Source organism: Anopheles merus, chromosome 2L (genome assembly GCF_017562075.2).
Source record: "Anopheles merus strain MAF chromosome 2L, AmerM5.1, whole genome shotgun sequence".
Classification (NCBI taxonomy): Eukaryota; Metazoa; Arthropoda; class Insecta; order Diptera; family Culicidae; genus Anopheles; species Anopheles merus.
Window position 1 is genome coordinate 70,765 of NC_054083.1, and position 23,343 is coordinate 94,107.

Here is a 23,343-nt window from a genome sequence, read left to right on the forward strand (position 1 = left end):
CACCAATATTCAATTTAGGAAATGTATCCTTTACCGTCGTCTCTTCTGTTTTGTTACGCAACATATAATGCTTTCCAGGTCCTATGCATACTAAACCTAAGCTGACTGCTGTGTTAAAACTTAACAGGGATATTTCAGCTCCCTTTACCACAAAAAATTTTGCCATAGTTCTATTAATTCCACCTGCACATATTATTGCTTTAAATGAACATTCCACGTCCAAAACTGCACTATTCGCATAACTCCGCAGCGTTGTTTCAGGGTGTGGCTGCCATTCACGCACACTCGACTGGGCGTGTGTCCTTATTTGCTACCAACTCTCAGCAGTAACAGTGTTCACCGATGCCCCAGTATCTAGTAAGAAAATGATAGGCACATTTCCGATCATGCAGTTAATGCACCTTGGATCGTTGGTTACTGCATGCCTTCCTCGTTCGCCGGAAAACTGTTAAAGTAAATTAAAATAAAACGAAATAAATAAGATAAGTGAATCAAAAATACACTTTTGCCCACACACTCATGAACTTTTGACGGCGAGCAATTTCAGCTTGCTATATATATATATATATATATATATATATATATATATATATATATATATATATATATATATATATATATGTATATATATATATATATATATATATATATATATATATATATATATATATATATATATATATATATATATAAATATATATAAATATATATATATATTAATATACATTAATTCAGCCGGTCTCATGGTACAGTCGTCAACTCGTACGACTTAACAACATGCCCGTCATGGGTTCAAGCCCCAAATAGACCGTGCCGCCATACGTAGGACTGACTATCCTGCTATGGGGGGAAATCAATAAGTCACTGAAAGCCAACCCCACAAGTGGGTTGGCAGGCCTTGACCGTCATCGGTTGTTGAGCCAAAGAAGAAGAATATATATATATATATATATATATATATATATATATATATATATATATATATATATATATATATATATATATATATATATATATATATATATATCAGTTTTTTTTTCATTATTATGATTATTGTTGTTATTATTCTTATTTTTTATTTTTTGATTTATTTTTTATTTATTTATTTATTCATTTATATTTTTTTTGGTACCGTTCTGCAGCGGGGTCTCCTATTACCACCTGATTAATGTCCTCGGTCTGCTTCTTCACCACATTTAGAAATCGATTTGATCCCAATCTGGTTCTGCAACAAATTGCCAGATGTCCTATGGCACCGCACCGGAAGCATTTTGATCTGGATGCTCCACACTTCCCCAAGCCATGTATTTTGTCACACTTTGAGCATTTCGTTGCTACCTTATTATACGTGTTCCAAAAACCGTTTGGATGCATTCCCGATAGTCTCTTGTTTTGTTGTTGTTCGTACGGCTCATATTGTTCCCTTTTCATTCTCCACGAAGTCACTGCCGCTACATAATTATCGCTATCTGTAAATTCTTTTGTCGTGCTTTTGGCAAGCTTTTGTTCTATCTCTCTCTTTTCCATTCTTACGAAATCAAGGTGTTTACCATGCTTTACTAATTTGTCCAATTCATTCCCAAATAAATCTGCCATTTCAAACAATTTTTCGGCAATCTGGGGAACCGAACGTCGCAGCACAGCTTGCACTAACTCTTCAGTTTTCTGTTCTTCTGGCAGACCACAGAATTTCACTTGAGCTTCTAATCTTAACACCCAATCACCAAATGTTTCATCAGCTTCCATTTTCATTTCTCTCAGCTTCATCCTTTCTTTTCCCTCATCACATATGCCGTTGAAAAAATCGTCTACCCCTTTCACTGTTTCTGTATACACGTCCCCTTCACCACTTTTCACTCGTCTTTCCTGCATTTCTATAATGTTTAGCAGATAGCTTCCAGCAAATACTTTCAAAGCTATCAACTTCATTTCCGAATTCACTTTTCCTTTACACATCACTATTCTCTCATATTGTCCTTTAAAACGCGCCCACTCTGCTTTCCGCTCGTGGATAGGAAGCTCTTCCGAAAATGGTTTAAGCGGCCAAGAACCGGCCAGAAAATCCCCCTTGTAATCTTTTTCCTTGCTCCCACTACGCACTTCCAGGGCACACTCCAAATTGTTCTCAACTGTCCAACCTGCCATCTTTCTAAACCACTTCCGTGCTTGTTCTGCGACGATGCTGTCCGCTTGCTACACCAAAAGCGACTGATCCTGATAGCTCAGGTTGCCACCAGCCCACCCGTTGCAGTGCTATGTGTGCGATCGTCACTTATACGATCACACTTGTTTACCATGGCATTGAATTCCATGGAATTGTTTTTGCCAAATCTTGGACGGCACGCCATCACGCCGGACAACAGCCTGGTTCGGTTGAATCCATCTAAGCAAACCAGTGACCGACCATCCATTGTATTCCATAGAATTGTTATTGTTGAATATCGGGCAGCTGTACCAGACCGGTCAGCCGGGTTCTGCTGGCTGAAATAAATAAGAAAAAGAAGAAGAAGAAGAACGCGAAATAAAAAAAAACGATATACCGCTTTATGTTTTTTTTCAGCCGAGCTGAACTCAGCTACCACCCGCGTATACATTTCCTTCGAGGGGCCATGAGCTAAACTCGACTACCACTCTGGCTTACACTTTCTTCGAGGGGCCATGAGCTAAACTCGGCTACCACCCCGTATACATTTTCTTCGAGGGGCCATGAGCTAAACTTGGCTACCACTCTGGCTTACACTTTCTTGGAGGGGCCATGAGCTAAACTCGGCTACCACTCTGGCTTACACTTTCTTCGAGGGGCCATGAGCTGAACTCGGCTACCACTCGCGTATACATTTTCTTCGAGGGGCTATGAGCTAAACTCGGCTACCACTCTGGCTTACACATTCTTCGAGGGGCCATGAGCTGAACTTGGCTACCACTCGGGCTTACACCTTTTTGGAGGGGCCATGAGGTGAACCAGGCTACCACTCGGTTTATCCTTTATATCGCCTGTTTTTATCCTTCCTCTCCTTTTTTTTCTTTTTTTTTTCTTTTATCACTCCTTATTTTCTTCAACCTGGGAGCGCTTTTATTCATCATGGCAGGATCGCCAATGTGATATTCCATAGAAAACACCGGAACTACAGTAACACACGTCTGCTCTTTATTCCGTCCAACCTCATACTGCCCGCACACCCACACTGCTATTCTCACATACCACAGTCATCGCAAAAGCATTGATTGTTATTGCACAAATGATTGTCGCTTTTGGAAAGTCGTGTCATGGTAACCATGAATATCATGATCAAAAAATGATTTTGTCAGCCGCTTACTGCGAATATCATAAACAAATGTCGATAATTAACAACACTGGCTGCAACACACTGCGCGTTAGATAAGGCAACCGTGCGCACTGCTTTCAGCCGGATCAGTATCGACTGCAGAAAGACCAACATTGGAACTATGCTTGTTGCAAACTAAAAAGGCAGAAAAGGACTCTGAACCTATCTATCAAAAGTGATCAGGCAATGCTATCACCGTTCTATTAATGGTTTTGGTTTACAACAACCACGCTATAATTAAGGACACGTCAAATTAGAGGCAGAATCTGAAAGATGTGAGATGTGGCAAGAATGTAAAGTCGTGTACGAATTTGGTTCATTGTTCTGGGTGGATGTAAAACACTGTGAAAAAATTATTTTTACAACTTTATAGATTGGAATATTACAACTACACAGTTGGTGTAATTGTATGAGGGAATATGTTCACCGTTGAAATTTTATGTTTGGCGCAACAATAACAATTGTCACATGTACCAATACTAATTCCATTTAACACTTCGAACCCAGTTTCAGGACGATAAAATAAACTATCAATGGCATTTTTGGAAATGACCCTCATGAAATTAGAGACCGGGAAAATTTACATTGAAATTGGTCCATGCATCTATTACTTACTACCCAACGTATGAAACATAAGTAAAAAAGGGTAGAAATGGGATTCGAACCACATGCGATATCATATTTTGTGATTTTATGTTACATTTATGGGCACTAAAAATATTGTATAGTATTTTTGTAGTTGGATCTTACATTACTGTTTAGCTATACTCTGATAATGACGCCGGCAACAAAAAATAAAAAATAAAAGAATCATACATTGATGTCAACAAAGGCATGGAATATATCAGGTGTATTGAAAATCGGATCTCTACATGTCTACATAACCTTTTGCATTATCAAAATGGCCAAAAAGCTGGCATTATGTCTATGAAATTTAACATTGTTGTCATTCTTCTTTTTCTTTGGCTCAACAACCGATGCCGGTCAAGGCCTGCCAACACACTTGTGGGGTTGGCTTTCAGTGACTAATTGATTTCCCCCCATAGCAGGATAGTCAGTCCTACGTATGGCGGCACGGTCTATTTGGGGCTTGAACCCATGACGGGCATGTTGTTAAGTCGTACGAGTTGACGATTGTTGTCATTACTGTCGTCTTTAAGTAAATACAGGGTTTACCAGCATAATAAACAACTGTCCGCTTGTTTATAACAATAGTCGTTTTGAATAGACACCGCTGTCTACCACTTGCTCACACGTTAGATGGTGTAAGCTACTCTGTCCAATTCAATAACACAATTTTCGCCTTGGATTAGCAACTGTCAGATTCGGCACAGTTTGTTTTGTTGGGACAAATTTTGCCAAAACCAAACATTTTTAAACACGTTTATTTTATTCAAGCAATATGCAGTATAACCCATACATTTCAATAAATCAAAACATTAATTTTGTTAATTACACAACAACCACAATAAACCGTGCCGAATCCGACCGTTGTGCAATCGAAGGCGAAAATTGTGTTATTGAATTGGACAGAGTAGCTTACACCATCTGACGTGTGAGCAAGTGGTAGACAGCGGTGTCTATTCAAAACGACTATTGTTATAAACAAGTGGACAGTTGTTTATTACGCTGGTAAACTCTGTAATCTGCATTGGTACTTTGAGTGCGTATTAAATAACCTTATTTTTAAATACTATACATGTAGCGTTTGAAAGCACGTCGAATGTTGGCGGATACGCGGTAGATTTTACCGGACCTTAACTAGTCCTTCATAAATGATGAGATTAATTTATGCACACCACTAATCAACGATGATGAGGTGGAATCTGCTATTTCGTTGTTGAAGCTTTCCTATGCACCTGAGCTTGAAAATATTCCCAGCGCCATTATCATTCAGCTCTCATTCCCATACTGACCAAATTATTCAACAAATCCTTGCAATCGAAATGCTTCCCGCGTCTTTGGAAATCATCGTGGATGTTTCTTGTTTATAAAAAATCTGATAAAACTAATGTGTGCAATTATAGACGAATTTCAATGTTATGTGCGTGCATTAAACTGTTCGAAAAGATAATGTCTCGTCATATGCCCCAAGCCTTTTCACCATTAATTTTTAATATTCAACATGGCTTTATGCCGAAACGATCGATTGAGACCATTGATCTGATTGATCTAATATACTTACTTACAGGGTTTGCCAGCATAATAAACAACTGTTCACTTGTTTATAACAATAGTCGTTTTGTATAGACACCGCTGTCTACCACTTGCTCACACGTCAGATGGTGTAAGCTACTCTGTCCAATTCAATAACACAATTTTCGCCTTCGATTGCACAACGGTCGGATTCGGCACGGTTTCGTGTGGTTCTTGTATAATTAACAAAATTAATGTTTTGAGTTATTGAAATGTATAATTTATACTGCATATTGCTTGAATAAAAGAAACGTGTTTGAAAATGTTTGATTTTTGCAAAATGTGTCCCATCAAAACAAACTGTGCCGAATCTGACAGTTGCTAATCGAAGGCGAAAATTGTGTTATTGAATTGGACAGAGTAGCTTACACCATCTGACGTGTAAGCAAGTGGTAGACAGCGGTGTCTATTCAAAACGACTATTGTTATAAACAAGTGGACAGTTGTTTATTACGCTGGTAAACCCTGTATCTTTTGCCACTCCTATTGTTGGAAACTGTTATAAGGTTCCAACGGACTGTCAGCCAAGGCGATGTTTTGTGCGTGCGAAAAGAGATAAAAAGCAAGGAAACCACGTAAACAGGGCAATAACAAAAAATATCCAAAAGTGAATAAGCAATAGAAAGAATAAAAGTAAACTAATTTTTTGGTGCACCTGTAGTGCCATCCTAAGAAATTCATTTTGTTCAATTTTTCCGAGTTAGAGCGGCAGTTTCTAACATTCCAAAAAATTAGTTTAGAAACATTTCTACACTCGGCACTATATCGCGAAATAAAATATTCACTGTGGTAACGATAGGAAAGTCGCGTGAAGTTAGAAGGTGCTACAACATTAACGAGGTTCAATAGTGAAAAGAAAATGGATTTCGTGCAGTATTTTCACCGTGTGGAACGAGAACCAGCATCAAGGCCGATAAAAAGACAGATCGCGGAGCGCAACGGCGTTCAAGTGTTTGCCAGAGGGCCATTCGGTTTGACCACAACGCGTGAAGCTGATGGAGGATTTCCGTTTGAGGCGGGCACGAGCAGGTGCGTCACGGGCTGTGACGCGATACCACAAATGCAGGTGCGGGACCAACAAGCGGCAGATTCGATGGCTGAATCTCCAATTTCATCAGCAGCTATTGGCAACGTATGTGAGACCTTTCACCAAGACTTTCCATGTCAAAACTATCGGGAATTAGTGTTCCAGAAAACGTATGAAGAAGCGCTGCGATTTGTAAAAGCCAAGATCGAACGCAGGTTTCTCGAGATCAAAAGAGAGCAACGGCATCAACGCATAATGGAACTTGAGCGCGAGCTTCGCGAATTATGCGATACGAATAAGTCCGGGAGTGACGAAAAGCGGTGCTGGGCAACAACTGATTCGGGAGCATCGAATATTAAGTCATCGGGAGACGAGCATTTCACAGCGCAAGAATCGCAGAGGCACAGCGGCACAATTATTATTGGCACACCGCAATGCCAAGTTCCAACCAAGCATTTGGTTCCAAGTTCCAAGGGTAATGACCTACAACACAATAATGGTGGAAGATTGACACATTTCGATGGCGAACGCTCTCGATGGCAAACGAGCAAAACTATTGCGACAAGCCATACACGCACGACAAACACAAAAAAACTTAGCTGGAACGGTTACTAACACCACCTCACAAACAACACTGCACACGAACACTAATCCAAATGAAAACCTTATCGGGTCATATCACCATTTACGGCTGCATCCTGAGAGGTTGAATGAAGAAATCAGCACTGTAAAGGCTTTCCTTGAAAGACGAATATTGATTGCGGTCCAGAATAGAGAAAATGAGCAACAACATGGAGTATCTAAAATAGAAGAATGCAACTCCGAAGCAGTTTCAGAGCGGTTATCATTAACAATGCCTAATGGAAACAGTGCGGGAGTCTCACTCGCGACCGATAGGTGTATCGTTGATCCGTTGATGAAGGAATGTAAGCCCAAGTGTGAGGGGTTTTTAGTTGCGACCCAGCTTGAAGGAAACAAGGCGCGCTCGTGCGGTGGCTTGGTCGCAACCTTGCGATGGGATGAGAGGGATAAATGTATCTCTCATGCGACAGGAAAGGATGATTCTATCCCGCAGGCTGGATGGATTGGTGAGATGAAGTGTTCGGTGTTGGCGAAAAGGGATCCGATCTTTGTCATGATGAGTTTCGGCACTAAACGGATCGGGCCGCGAGTTAACGTCGAACTGTTTCGTGCAAGAAGCAAAGTAGTGTGGTGGTATGTACGGCTGAAACAAAAATCATTTTTAATCAATCAGTCATTTTCAGCTGCGAAGGTAAACAAAAGATCGTCGGGGTTCTTCCATCCGATCACCGAAGCGCTACGTGAACCAAAGGTAACGACGACAGCCGTAGATCGATCTGATAACAAGACTCAACGAGATGATTGACCTCTCATGTGTGCCATCCGTAAGCAGTCGTTGCCAATCGGTCCTTTACGAAAATAAGAGAGGGATGAAATAGAGGTGTACACAATATTCCGTAAGCGCTGGAGACCAGATACACTGCATAAACATTATACAATCAACACATGTAGTTTTCGGCCGCATGTAGTAGTTAATTTTATACGCAACTAGAACCAACTCACTATTTAGCTAACTTTCTTATTAAGCAAAACATCTTAGTCTGCAAAGCACGTTTATTTAGCGGAAGCCAAACAAACAATAACTGACAGTCAAGATAGGAGTGAGACAACAGTTCAATTGGTCTAGATCACTTGTAAGAAAGAGATATACCTGTGTCGCACTGGGAGGGAGAATGTTGGAAACTGTTATAAGGTTCCAACGGACTGTCAGCCAAGGCGATGTTTTGTGCGTGCGAAAAGAGATAAAAGGCAAGGAAACCACGTAAACAGGGCAATAACAAAAAAATATCCAAAAGTGAATAAGCAATAGAAAGAATAAAAGTAAACTAATTTTTTGGTGCACCTGTAGTGCCAACCTAAGAAATTCATTTTGTTCAATTTTTCCGAGTTAGAGCGGCAGTTTCTAACACCTATATTGACATGGCCTTACAGGTTGACGTCATTTATACTGACTTCTGCGCTGCTTTTGACAAGGTCAACCACTTTCTATTGCTATCTAAATTATCAAAGTATGATGTTCACACAAATGTTGTTGAGTGGTTAAGAAGTTATTTAACGGATCGTTGCATGAACGTTAAGATAGGAACTAGCTTATCTGCCACATTCCATAATTTATCTGGTGTTTCTCAAGGATATTAGGACCTTTACTATTTATTATATTTATTAACAATGTCGTGTTTGCTATTCCTCATGTTAAACTGTTATTATATGCTGACGATCTAAAAATTTTCCTACCTGTTAAATATTCTGTGAAATGTTACAAGACTCGTTAAACTATTTTTCTGCATGGTGTTTTAATAATGAAATGTTACTTAATGTTAGCAAATGTAGTTGCATAACATTCTCAAATAAAAAAATCCTATTATTTATAGCTACAAAATCAATCAAGGACAGCGTTCCACGTTTTCCTCAGGTTCGGGACTTAGGATTTATTTTAGACAGTAAGCTTAGTTTATCTAGCCATTATCAAACTGTCGTCACTAAAGCTCTTAAACTATTAGGATTTGTCTTACGTGTCTCAACCGACTTTAAAGATCCTTTCAGTTTAAAAACATTATACTGTTCTTTAGTCCGTCCCCTCCTGGAATTTGCCTGGTCCCTGGTCAAACCAAATTCCACGTCCTTCGTATAATGTTCGGTATTTATTATTTGGCTTAGAGACTTTACAGCATAGGAGAACTACTGCTCAGATGGCTGTTGTGCGAGTTGCGCACAGCGTTTGCTGCTTGGGAAAACGGAGACATGACACATGGATTGGGTTGCTGCTTGGGTTGCATTTTTTTGTGACAGCTGAATTGTTACACTCACACATTGAAGTAATAACTGAACTTTAGTCTAGCTTGCGACATCAAAGGAGATAGTCTTGCTTTCTGGGCTCCCGATTTACGGTGAAAGAAACTACTTACCCCACCCCCCTAAAATACAGTCCACTGCTAAAGACACAACATTGTGGTCCTACGGAACCGGATAAAGTTACCCAGTGTTGTGATAAGTGGTTGTCTTTCTCGCGTAAAGTCGGTACAAGGGAACATCCGAGACCGGGTGTTAAGGGCTCTAGACGCCCTACAGTGACGTGACCGTTGGTGCGTTACTACTGACAAACAGATCGAACAGTATCCGTAAACGAGAGTGTTTTCGGTCAGTGCTGTTCGACGGAAGCTGCCTGAGGGCATTCCAGACAACAAGAAGGGAAAAGTGTTCTTTTCAGCAGAAGTGTTTGGCTTGGGTTTTAGCGGTTGCAAATGGCGTGCCGGTGCAAGTGAATGTGTGTTAGTGCGTTCAGCTTGGTTTCGGTTCGTGTGCAATTGCGCAGCGGCGCAAGCGAATGTACGTGTACGTGTATGCGAGTGTGTGTGTGACAGCTTAGCTTGGCGCGGATTCTTGTGCAAAGGCTCGATACGACGTTAATGGTGTGTGTGCATGTGTGACGAACGATGCCATCACCATTTACTCGATCGAAAAAGCTAAAACGAACACCAGTTAAGCGTGGGACGACATCACCGAAACCAACATCATCACAACAACAGCTAGTGGAAGACAATTCCGACGAAATGGAGGCACAGCTAAAGGTGTTGGAGAAGCAACGGGAAGCAGTGTGTGGAAAGCTTAGTCGTGTGTGTGCAGCTTTGTGTGACAGCGCAGAGCAGCCTAACCTCAACGTAAAAAACGTGCGCTTCCTTCAACTCCAGGAAAAGGCTTTAGAAAACATATATAGTGAGTGCAACGAAATACAGAACAAAATCTACGAGTTAACGCTGCACGATGACCAAGACAAAGAGCAAAATGACAAATACATAGAATTTGAGACAAGTTTCAATGACGTTTCGTTGAAACTGACAGCGTGTTTCGATGCCGTAACGAAAGTTGAAGTAGCCATTCCACCTGCTTTCCCGCTGACCCAGCAGCAGGCTCAGCCCTACCTCCCCCCGTTGCAAGTGCCCCTACCGACATTTGATGGGTCATACGAAAAGTGGTATTCGTTCAAGGCGATGTTCACCACGGTGATGAACCGATACCAGCAAGAAGAACCGGCCCTGAAGCTTTTTCATTTGCGAAACTGCCTTGTCGGAAAGGCGGCTGGTATCATAGACGATGAGCTGGTAAACAACAACGACTACGAAGCTGCCTGGAAGGTTCTCACACAGCGGTATGAAGACAAAAGAGTGGTTGTAGATAAGCACGTTGAAAACCTGTTCAGCTTGCCCAAGATCAACCAGGACAACGCTTCGAGCCTTCGTAAAGTGATTGACACCTGCACTAAAAACGTTGAGGCGTTGAAGAATCAGAACCTTCCGGTAAGTGGTCTCGGTGAGCAAATGTTGGTCAACCTTATAGCTGGTAAGTTAGACAAAAAGTTGCGTGTGTCTTGGGAGACGAAACAAAGGAAGAACGTACTTTCTTCCTACGCCGCTATGATGGAGTTTTTGGAGGAGCAGTGTCGAATTTCTGAGAAGCTCGATACCAGCGTGAAAACATCGACGGAGAGTACGAAGTCGAAAACAGTGGCAAGGAGCCTGGTAGTGAGTGAACCTAAACAGCTAGTGAAGTGTCCAGTATGCAGTGCTACTCATGAACTCTGAGCTTGCGAACTTTTCAGGGCTAAAGGTGTTAATGAAAGGTTCGAGATTGCAAAACGGTGCGGCGTTTGCTTCAATTGTCTTTCCAAAGGCCATCAATTGCGAGCATGTTCTTCCGGTTCTTGCCGTCGTTGCGGCAAGAAACATCACAGCTTACTCCATGAAGATCCCCCAAGTCAGGTCGCAACTAACGTAGGTCAACCGACGTCTAGTGAATCAGTGATAGGAGAATCCCATACAGCCAACGTACAAGCTGAAACACCGACAACCCTGTGCGCGAGTGACGTGGAACCTGAGAAGCAGACCGTCCTTTCGACTGCTATTGTTTTAGTGGATGGTTTGTGCGACTCTCCCTACCCTTGTAGAGTAGTATTAGACTCTGCTTCGCAGATGAACTTCGTCACCGAGCAATTCGCAAACCTTCTCTCCCTTAGGACAAAACCCGCTGACGTCACAGTCAGTGGTCTGAACGGCAATAGAACTCGTCTTTGCCGTAAACTGCGCACGACGATCAGGTCTCGTGCCAGTGACTTTACAGCTGAGTTAGACTTCCTAGTGACACCACGAATCACTGGGGAACTTCCGACGAAGTCTTTCGACATATCACAGTGGCCCATCTTGAGCGAACAGGTGCTGGCCGACCCTACCTTCAACAGAAGAGGACCTGTCGATATGCTGATTGGCGCTGGAAGTTTTTGGAACCTGATGCTTGACGGCCGATATGAACTCGGCCCGAACCGACCTGCGCTGCGATACACAAAGCTGGGTTGGATCGCTGGAGGTGTGATCGCGAGCGACACGACGGTCGTTGCGCGTACACTTTGCCACACTGCTGGCGATGAGCCTCTCATCGAACTGCTGAGGAACTTCTACAAGGTAGAATCCTGCGACGAGCTCCGCCCTTCCCCGAAGGCGGATGACGAAGTGTGTCTGGAACACTTCCGGCGCACACACGAGCGAACTAAGGAGGGACGGTATGTAGTACGACATCCGTTCAACGAACGTAAACGCGAGCTTGGCAGTTCGCGAGACATAGCGATGCGACGTTTTCTGGCTTTAGAGCGAAAACTAGACAAGCAGCCGGATTTAAAGGAGCAATACTCGCGGTTCATCCGAGAATATGAGGATCTCGGACACATGCGCGAGATTGTTGAAACACAGAATGACGACCCAGGATCGGTGTTTTATCTACCGCACCACTGCGTTCTGCGGCCTACGAGCACGACAACCAAGTTGCGAGTCGTGTTTGATGGATCCGCGAAGACGTCAACCGGCGTCTCGATCAACGACGTTTTGATGACTGGACCGACGGTTCAGAACGATCTTACTGCCATTTTGCTTCGTTTCAGAGGATTTCAGTACGTCTTCACACTCGACATTCCGAAGATGTTTCGTCAAGTGGCGGTCCATCCGGATGACACAAGGTACCAGCGAATCTTCTGGAGGTACAACCGGAACGACCCACTTACGGTACGTGAGCTGCTGACAGTTAAGTATGGTTTGGGACCTTCCCCGTTTCAAGCAACCATGGCTCTGAAGCAAGCTGCAGAAGATCATCACGATGAGTTCCCAAGGGCTGCAGAGGTGGTCAACAGGGAGACATACATGGATGATATCCTGACTGGTGCCGATACCCTTGCTGAGGCTTGCCAACTATAGCGAGAAGTGACTGGACTACTAGCGAAAGCCTGCTTCAGCGCTCACAAGTGGTGCGCCAATCATTCAGATATCGTTTTAGGTGTAGCTGAAGAACAACGAGGAGACACTTTCGAGGTTACGGACGACACCTCGAAGACCATCGTTAAGACACTGGGCGTGACATGGAACCCGTTGGAGGACTGGTTCTCGGTGTCTGTTCCTGACTTTGACAACCCAGAAGGAATGACTCGAAGGAAGCTTCTGAGTCAACTGGCCAAAATCTTCGACCCACTTGGATTCTTTGGCCCAGTAATTACCTACGCGAAGCTGATCTTGCGAGAAGTAGGTGAACTACAAATCGATTGGGACGACTATATCCCAACCGAAATCAACGAGAAGTGGCGAAACTTTCGGACCGAGATGACATCACTGAGGGAAATCCGAGTTCCGAGATGGATTTCCTGGAAGAGTGTGTTCCAGCTGAAACTACAAGGATTCGCTGACGCATCCGACCAAGCCTACGGTGCCTGCTTGTATGTGCAGGGCACTTTCACCGACGAAGAGTCCAAGATGCAGCTTGTTTGCAGCAAGTCTCGGATCCTACCGAAAAAACGAAGTCAGAAGGAGAAGGCCATCACGACCCCTCGAGCAGAACTGTTGGCGGCACTGTTACTCGCTCGAATGGTTGTGAAGTTCCTGAACGCTACGGAGCTTAAGTTTGAATCAGTACATCTTTGGAGCGATTCAAAAATCGTCTTGGCTTGGGTCAAGAAACCCCCGGAATTGCTGCAGACGTACGCATCAAATCGGGTAAGCGAGATCCAGCAGCTTAGCCAATCCTTCCACTGGCATTACATTTCCACACACGATAACCCGGCCGATTTGATTTCACGTGGAGTTACACCGAGGAAATTGATTGGTTCAACTATTTGGTGGCGGCCCCAACCAACACAGCACCTCATCGAGGATGAGGACGAAGTGGAAATTCCGGACAATGAGCTGCCGGAAATGCGAACTGGAGTGGCTTTGGCCATGACTGTTCCGGTCGAACGTTTTCCGATCTTTGACAGGTTGAGCAGTTACACACAGATTGTAAGGAGTATGGCCTACTTGATGCGACTAGCTAGCTTCATCAAGTCACGAAAAAAGAAGGTGATAAAGGGCCGACTGACAGCGAAGGAAGTGCGTACAGCGACGCACTTAATAGTACGGCTGGTTCAACGTGAGACTTTCCAGCCCGAAATCATCGCAATTATGGACGGTGCGAAAACAAGACATCGACTTAATGGACTACAAGCATTTTTGGATCCTGACGATGGGATCATACGAGTTGGAGGCAGAATTAAGCGAGCCTTCATACCTTACGACAGTCGACATCAGATGCTGTTGCCGGCTAAGCATCCAATCACTGAAGCTCTCGTTCGCGAACTACACATCGACAACCTACACATCGGGCAAAGAGGTTTGCTTGCAGTTGTACGTCAACGGTACTGGCCACTGAATGTGAAGAATACTATTCGAAAGGTGATACGGAAGTGCATTGTGTGCTTCAAAGCAAACCCGTTGAAGACGACGCAACTGATGGGTGACCTACCGTCGTATCGCGTCCAGCCAGCCCCCGTCTTTTCGAATACCGGAGTAGACTACGCCGGTCCCTTCTGGATAAAATCAACGACTTCTCGCAAACCGCAAATCACCAAGGCGTACGTGTGCATGTTTGTGTGTTTGCAGACTCGGGCGGTTCACTTGGAGTTGGTTTCAGACTTGACGACAGACGCCTTTCTTGCGAGTTTGCGACGGTTCATGAGTCGACGTGGTTGTCCAAAAACAATACGTTCTGACAACGCGACTAATTTCGTCGGAGCCAAAACCGAGTTACATGAACTTTGGCGTATGTTCCAGAACGATTGCGCTACGAAAAAGATCACCAACTATTGCGTCGACAAGGGCATTGACTGGTCGTTCATACCACCACGAAGTCCGCATTTTGGCGGCATTTGGGAGGCTGGTGTGAAGCAGGTCAAATACCACCTAAAACGTATTGTTGGCGATAGAAAGCTGTCTTACGAGGAGCTTTACACGACATTGACCCAAATAGAAGCGGTACTAAACTCTCGTCCCTTGGTACCGAGCTCAGATGACCCATCCGACTACACTGCGATCACGCCTGCCCATTTCCTGATCGGACGTGAGATGCAGACGGTTCCGGAACCCGACTACTCTACCTTAAAGGAAAATCATCTCTCACGATGGCAGTTAGTGCAGTCCATGCTGCAACACTTTTGGAAACGATGGACCGCCGAGTATCTGCCGGAGCTGCAGAATCGACCGAAATGGCTGAAACGTAAAGTGATTAAAGTAGGATCACTTGTGCTATTAGCTGACCAGAATGCGCCACTACTGCAGTGGCCACTTGCCAGAATCGTTGCCGCACACCCTGGAGACGATGGTACAATTCGTGTCGTTACCGTTAGGACAGCGAATGGAGCGGAATTCAAGCGTGCGATAACTGAGGTCTGCATTCTACCATTAGACGAGGATGAAGATTGAAATGACATTTCAACGCCGGGGAGGATGTTGTGCGAGTTGCGCACAGCGTTTGCTGCTTGGGAAAACGGAGACATGACACATGGATTGGGTTGCTGCTTGGGTTGCATTTTTTTGTGACAGCTGAATTGTTACACTCACACATTGAAGTAATAAATGAACTTTAGTCTAGCTTGCGACATCAAAGGAGATAGTCTTGCTTTCTGGGCTCCCGATTTACGGTGAAAGAAACTACTTACCCCACCCCCCTAAAATACAGTCCACTGCTAAAGACACAACAATGGCTTTTATGCATAAATTATTAATTGGAGATTTTGATGCACCTGACATTTTAAATTTTATTTGCTTTTCTACTCCCTCTAGAGGTCTTAGAAGTAGAGAGCGACTAAGAAGCCCTTTTAGATCGACTGGTTTTGGTGCCAATGATCCACTGCTCAAAATGATTGATGTTTATAATAGGTTAGGATTATCAGCAGATTTCAATCAATCCATTAGTTAGCTGCATCAGCATATTCAAGTTAGTTCTAGAGCCATACTTTTAACATGTACACTGTAAGCATTTAGTTATTAAGGCATACTGTCCGATAACTTTCATTTAAATAAATAAATAAATAAATAAAACGGCTACAACCCAAACGACCCAAATGCGACGAATGGGCAAACTATACTGGTACCCAAAGGCAGATAATTTTGGACTTATTATTTTTTTTTTAGAGAGAGCAAAAAAAAGCTAATGCTCCTTCTTTTCTCCTCATATATATTCTTACAGCAGCAGACAATACGCGAGATCATGAATACGGGATAGTATAGGGCCAATTATGTGACTAGAGTGCTTGAGAAAAAGTATCAGAAATGCTGATTTTATATTATGATCCGTGTTAGAGAATTCAATTTGTCTCTGGTTTGATTTATCGAACTGAACGAAGGTCATTTGCTTTACCTTCCTCAAGCGGAGACCGTTCTTTGTCCAACAGCTTTCCGTCAGGTTAAAGCTGCTGAAAGCGTTTTGTTTTACGGTTTAGCTATTAATTAAATATATTCAAACCATTTGAATTGCATGTAATTACATTCAGAATAGATTTTTTGTAATAATTTACTTTACAATGTTTGGGAATAACAAAATTCACAAAAAGTTGAGAAACATAACTCAAGCGCTGCCTCGCATGACATCGCCAAAACATTTAATGAACCGCGAAACTAGCCGTTCCTCCTCCATAAAAAATAGGGGCAAATCTAACTGTTGCGGCTCCCGGTAAACGACTTTAGGACTTTTTTAGAACCTTTAACTTTATTTTATTTTAGCACTAGGTTTAAAAACACGTCCGACTTGTATGGCGTTCACCGATCAAGAGACCGATCCAATCCGCCCGGATAATCGTGTTTCCTGTTCCTCTCTTCCGCTAACGACCTGCTACTTCACGCGTTTACAATCGCAGGCCGAGTTCGTTCGAGCTATCCTAACATTCCTCCTCCCGTGAACTAAGTGTGGACTATTCTACCTAGGCTCTTTGTTCACTGAATCCTTGCGTCGAACGAAGGCATACACCACTCCTGTATTACTTACAATTGCAATTATTTCAATTCGCGATTTTCTCCATCAATGGTCGGGGTATCAAAATTATTCGTTACTATATCAAGTATGGCAAGTTTCGACACTGCTCGCAAAAATTTTCCTTCAGACGTTTCCACCACAGCTTGACGAATTCTTCCATCCCAACCCTTCCGAATTTCAATGACTTTCCCGCGAAGCCATTTATTTCTTCTCTTCTCATCAACAATAAGTACTATGTTTCCTAATTCAATGGGTTTTGTTTCGTTAAACCATTTTGTCCTGCGTGTTATTACAGGCAAATATTCAATAACCCATCGACGCCAAAATTGATTTGTTTGTGTTTGAATTAGCTCCCAGCTTCCTTTAATCCTGACAGGGTAGGTACAGTCGTGATCTAGTAGTGGTTTAGAACCACTTGAACTACCAAGTAAAAAATGGTTTGGGGTCAATGCTTCACTTTCTTCTGAATCCAATGGTAGATAGGTAAGGGGTCTAGAATTTACTATTTTTTCAGCCTCTCCTACTAGGGTAAGCAAGCCTTCATCGTTCAAATTTTTCATTTCTGCGCAAGCAATACTACGCATAGCTTCCTTTACCGATCGCACCATCCTCTCCCATGCGCCACCCATGTGCGGTGTAGCAGGGGGTATGCAATTCCACTGTGTATCGGTGTTTGTGAAGCTAATGCTCAATTCCCTATTTATCGGAGCAAGTTGATGTTCTAGTATGGCCTTTGCACCCTTAAAATTGGTTCCGTTGTCGCTGTATATCACGGAAGGTGCTCCACGACGACATATAAATCGTCGCACACATGCTATGCAACTCTCGGTTGTCAAGTTGTGAGCAACTTCCAAATGCACTGCGCGTATGGTTAGGCATGTGAATAAGGCCACCCAACGTTTGACTGCACTTCTACCGACCTTCACAGTCATAGGACCAAAATAATCGAGCCCTACATGGGTAAAAGGACGAAATCCCACTGCCAAACGAGCAGGTGGTAATGGCGCCATCCGTGGTATACATGGGGTTGCCTTGCGGATTTTACAAAATTGGCAATCTTTCGTAATGCTACGTAATGTCGCCCTTAATCGTGGGATACTGTATTTTTGGCGAATTTCATTTACTACCGTTTCTCCGTTAGCATGGTGCATATCTTCGTGATAATGTTTGATAAGAAGCTTAGTAGCTCTATGATTTCTTGGTAATATAATTGGAAATTTCATATCGTATGGAATGCATTTAGCTAGGGCGATTCTACCTTCTGATCTCAAAACTCCTACCTCGTCTAGAAATGGGCTTAAGTCTCGCAGATTACCTGCGATTCCTCTATGTTTTCTTATGCTATCGATTTCGGTTGGAAAAGTTTCGTGTTGAACTAATTTCCATACATAATTTTCTGCTTCAATAAGTTCTTCCTTACTAAAGTCCATTGACTCTTCAATAGTTCCACCTGAAGAGTTCTTAGACGATTTTACCATTTGTGCTGTTGCCAGAAGCAGACATTTAAAATCGTCAAAATTTTCAAATTCGATATTAAGTTCTGTCTCCGGTGATGTATGTACGTTCAAACAGTACTTGGCTTTTAATCCCTCTGTGATTTCTTGTATATTTTCTTGTTGAGGCCATTTGTCTTCTGTCTCAAATAGGAACGTTGGTCCCTGGAACCATCTATTGTTATAATCTAATGCAGACTGTCTACTCCACTTGGTGCCATCGTCGGCTACATTTAATTTTGATGGGACATAATTCCATTCTCTTACATTTGTAGCGCTAAGAATCTCACCTATGCGGCAAGCTACAAATGACTCGTACCTTTTGGGATCACCTATGATCCAACCTAAAACGGTTTTTGAATCACACCAGAAGTATCTTTTGGAAATGTTTATGTTGTGCTGTGCTTGTATGAAAGCAGCTAACCTTGTACCAAGCACAGCTCCACATAATTCTAATCTAGGAATGGATATAGTTTTCAATGGTGCTATCTTAGACTTTGCCGACACTAAGGAACATTCTATACTTCCGTTAGGTCTAACAATACGAAAATAAACTGCTGTACAATAAGCCTGTTCGCTTGCATCTATCAAAATATGCATTTGCAAGGTATTATAAATTTTACTAGTAACTCCCGAAAAATAACATCGTGAAATTTTTAGTGTATATAGAAATTTTAGGTTTTCAATCCATCTCTTCCAATCTACGTAAAGGTCTTCGTCTATTGGTTCATCCCATCCTAATCTTTTACGCCAAGCATTTTGCATTAGTATCTTGCCGTGTATAGTGAAGTTACTAATCAAACCTAAAGGATCGAATAAACTCATTAAACATTTGAGTACCTGTCTCTTAGTGGGTCTATTGATTGTATCAAATAAATGTTTTGCTTCAGCACTAAATGCTGTTGAGTAAGCTAAAGAATCGTTGGTTGGCGTCCATAACATGCCAAGCACACGTTCTGAGTACTCCTCATTTGGGAGACCAATCGTTTTTTCGTTAGTATCGTCTAGTTCTCCTAACTCTTTCACTATTTCTGGTCGGTTAGATATCCAGTTCCTCATACAAAATCCTGCATTAGAATGGATGTCCTTGACTTGCTTAGCGATCGTTTTTGCTTCACTGATAGACTCGAAACTTGCAACAAAATCGTCGACAAAATGTTCGTTTATGATCGCATCGTAAGCCCTTGGATACTGATCCTTGAACGTTGCCGCGTTTAAATCCTTCACGTATCTTGCAGATGCTGGCGAACAAGTAGATCCAAAAGTTGCCACATCCATAATGTAAATCGTGGGATTTAACGAAGAATCGGTTCTCCACAAAAAGCGCTGGGCATTTCTATCTTCTTTCCTTATCCTCACCTGATGGAACATTTCGCGTATATCGCCACTAACTGCATATGGAAACTGCCTGAATCTAAAGTAAATAGAGGGAAGTATTGTGGTTATTAATTCCTCTGGACCTTTTAGAAGTGTGCTATTAAGTGATACTCCCTGCACTGTAGCTGATGCGTCCCATATTATACGCACCTTACCTGGTTTTTTGGGATTAATAACTACCCCAATTGGCAAATACCAGGTTTTAGGATCGACAGTTGTCAGCTCCTCTTCGTTGGCTGCATGGGCGTAACCTTTTGCTACGTACTGTTGGATTTGGTTCTCAACATTTTCCTTCAAATCACTGTTTCGTAGTAATTTCTTTTCTAGTTGCTGCAATCTTTTCAACGCCATTTGGTAACTGTCAGGCAACTGGATTTCGTCCCATTTCCACAATAAACCAGTTTCGTATCGGTTTCCTATACATTTTGTAGTTTCCCTTAATAGTTTTGCACTTCGTTCTTCTTCCTGAGAAATCGGTCTGGGTAAGGGTTTCGTACCTATATCTTCGCCAGAAAAATAAAATTTTAGTTGATTTTCAATCATTAAATCAAATTTAGAATGAAAATTATTTAGATAAGGTGCTCGATTTAAAGCACAATTTCCGCCATATACGCCCCACCCTAGGCGTGTTTTTGCCGCTATTGGTTCTTGTTTTGCTCCTTCACGAACCTTCAATGGAACAATTAGTTTAAGGTGGTCGATACCTATAAGCAATCTAGGAGTTTGATTTGTGTAACATTGTATAGGTAGGCCTTTTAAATGTGGAAAACGATGGATATTTTTTGTCGACAATGATTGGCTGGGTAAATTTAAATTGCTAACTGTTCTAACGTTTGCTAGTGAGAATATTCTAGATTGATTTTTCCCAGATATTTTTAGGTTAACTCGCTCGGAGTCTTCTTCGATTCTAGAAATTTGTCCTGTCCACACAAGCTGCAGTGGATCCTTTTCCCCATGGACACCCAATTCTTTAGCTAAAGACATTTCGATCATGGTTAGGGAGGATCCTTCGTCAACAAAGGCGTATGTGTCAATTTGGTTATTCCCGCGATACAATGTGACTGGCATTATACGAAATAAACATTCTTCCTTTTTTTCTATGTGCGCACTGTGATTACACGGAGCGACATTCTGATTTTCCGACGATTGATGGAGTAATGGGTGATGTTGCCTTGTGCAACTGTCAACGAAACAAACTACAGGATTGTTGCATGGCCTTCGCCCGTGCGATCGCAAACACCTAATGCACAATTTAGCTGCTCGTATAACATTCCACTTTTCACTTGTACTGTACCTCACAAATTTCCTACAGTCTCGTATTTCGTGATTTCTCAACTTGCACGCGTAACACATTTGGTCTTCATGGTTGCCTTCTCTATGAACGTGCGAGTAATTCCTATCTCTCTGTTTGCTTTCCTGCTTACGCTCGTTGTGTCCACTGTAGTGCGTTAACCTTCCCACTGCATTCACTATTTTTTTCATGAAATGATTAAATTCGAGTAACGTCACTTTTCGTTTTGTTCCCTCCACATATTCCTCACAAGCTATCGCCCAGTCTATTTGCATATGCCCTGGTAGGCGATTAACTATTTCTTCAATCAGTGTTGGGTTGCATAAGTGTTCTTCTAAACCCGCAACCCTAAGATAATCACACGCGTTTCTAACCGCTGCACCGAATTCTAGAAAGGTTTCTGGTTTATCAGTTTTCACCGCTGGCGTTTTCCTAATTTTGTCTAATAACGCTTCTACCATGACCGCCGGTCGGCCAAATCGCTTTTTTAACGTCTCTAACGCTTCCTCAAGTGTGCCAGGTAGCATTAATAAACCTTCGACCAGATTTAAGGCTGGCCCTTTTAAACTGGCATGTAATCTTTCAATATTTTCTTCTTCAGAAAATCCGCACAACGCTGTGCTCCTTTTGTAGCTACTTATAAAACGTACCCATTTTTCCGGTTCCCCAGCAAAGGGAGGCAGCGCCGAGACCGCGTGTCTCGCTGCCCATTGTTCCGCGTTAGGTTTAGTCACTTTTCTCACCTGTACTGCATCTTGCTGCTCCGCTGGTTTCTCGGGTACCGGTGCATTACTCGTAGCTGCGTTGAGGTCGTTTTTGCTGCGACGATCGGCACTCGTATCCTCATTACTCAGCATTGTAGCGTATCGAGTGCTACTCAGTTTCGCTAGGTCAACGTCCTTCGGCTGCTCTCGTTGGTCCATCCTCGGTACAGCGTAATCGATCAGCGTCGATGTGTAGGCCGCATCCGTGATAGAATGGACTTCTTCCTCTTCATCTATCTCCTCTTCCATGTCCTGCTCGATCCTCGATTGTTGCAACTTTACTGATTCTAGCTCGAGTTCGATCAACTGGCGTCGCAGATCGATCTCCTTTTGCTTGTAGAGGTTAAGCTTCCTCATGGTTTCTGCCTTACTCGATGACGAGGTTGTGCTTCTCGCCACCGTGGCACGCACCTTGCCTTGCTGCATACTTCCACTCGCTTCGTCGCACGGTTCTTCGCGCACTTCTGTGACCGCTGAGATTGTGGTAGTGGAGCTTTGTCCTACCTTACCGGATTCGTCACGCGTGCCATCCGTTGCCGAGATGCTGTGCTGTGGTGCGGTGTTCATCGTGATGCTTGGCTTGGTGTTGATTTCACTTCACTAATAACGCGTATGTATATACTGTCGCGTGTAGTTAGAGTGTTTTTAAAAATGTTGCGGCTCCCGGTAAACGACTTTAGGACTTTTTTAGAACCTTTAACTTTATTTTATTTTAGCACTAGGTTTAAAAACACGTCCGACTTGTATGGCGTTCACCGATCAAGAGACCGATCCAATCCGCCCGGATAATCGTGTTTCCTGTTCCTCTCTTCCGCTAACGACCTGCTACTTCACGCGTTTACAATCGCAGGCCGAGTTCGTTCGAGCTATCCTAACACTAACTCTTTGTTTACGTTTGAAAGCTGCTTCTTTCTTCGCCGATAGCAATTCGTTTCTAAAATACTAATGGTTATTCTGATATTCATTGATTATGGATAAAATCTACAAATGGGGCCCTTTCCGTTGTAAGTTGGTTGGCTGAAATTTCAGCCTGTCAGCTGTTTGCATTGTATGGCAGTTTTCGAGCAGCTATCTAAGTTGATATAATATATAGGTGGGCTTATCCCAATTTTCATCGCCAACAAGGAACCATAAATATTCGTTGATAACAAGGATTTTACGAGTAGTCAGTGAAAAATTACATTTCATTAGAATTTTACAAATGAATTGCCGTCAGCGAAGAAAGAAGCAGCTCTTCAAACGTAAACAAACTACTAACGTTTACTATGCTCTACCTTTCAGAAATCCAATGGTAGCAGCACGATTCGATCGTAGTGGCACAAGATTCGACCGTAGTGGAACGCGATTCTACCATGGTTACACGCATTCGATCGTAGTGGCATGCGATTCGAAGCAGGCGGTTTGCGATTCGTTACAAACGGCACGAGATTCGAACGTAAATGGAAACAGGATTAAATTAATGCGATAAATGTCC

The 23,343-nt window shown here is 42.7% G+C and overlaps 1 protein-coding gene across 5 annotated transcripts; it reads right to left on the reverse strand.

The window, feature by feature from the left end:
* Positions 1–307: 307 nt before the first annotated feature.
* On the reverse strand, positions 308–23,279 carry LOC121591728. 5 transcript variants are annotated; one of them, XM_041912591.1, is made up of 3 exons: positions 21,849–23,279; positions 1,133–2,481; positions 362–445 (listed from the first exon to the last, which is right to left on the reverse strand). In XM_041912591.1, exons 1-2 carry the CDS (start codon positions 22,434–22,436, stop codon positions 2,464–2,466), a joined length of 606 nt encoding a protein of 201 aa, XP_041768525.1. In that variant the 5' UTR covers positions 22,437–23,279; the 3' UTR covers positions 362–445; positions 1,133–2,463. The 5 variants fall into 5 exon arrangements, with proteins under 5 accessions (XP_041768524.1, XP_041768521.1, XP_041768525.1 ...); XM_041912592.1 differs by having other exon boundaries at positions 398–445; positions 2,295–2,481; XM_041912590.1 differs by lacking the exon at positions 1,133–2,481 and having other exon boundaries at positions 308–445.
* Between the last annotated feature and the right edge of the window lie 64 nt (positions 23,280–23,343).

Coding starts and splice junctions, on each gene's coding strand:
- LOC121591728 (XM_041912587.1), bottom strand. CDS start 2,145: ATGGCAGGTTGGACAGTTGAGAACAATTTGGAGTGTGCCCTGGAAGTG. Junction 446..1,161: donor AGACCGAGGACATTAATCAG/GTGGTAATAGGA, acceptor TTACTTTAACAG/TTTTCCGGCGAACGAGGAAG.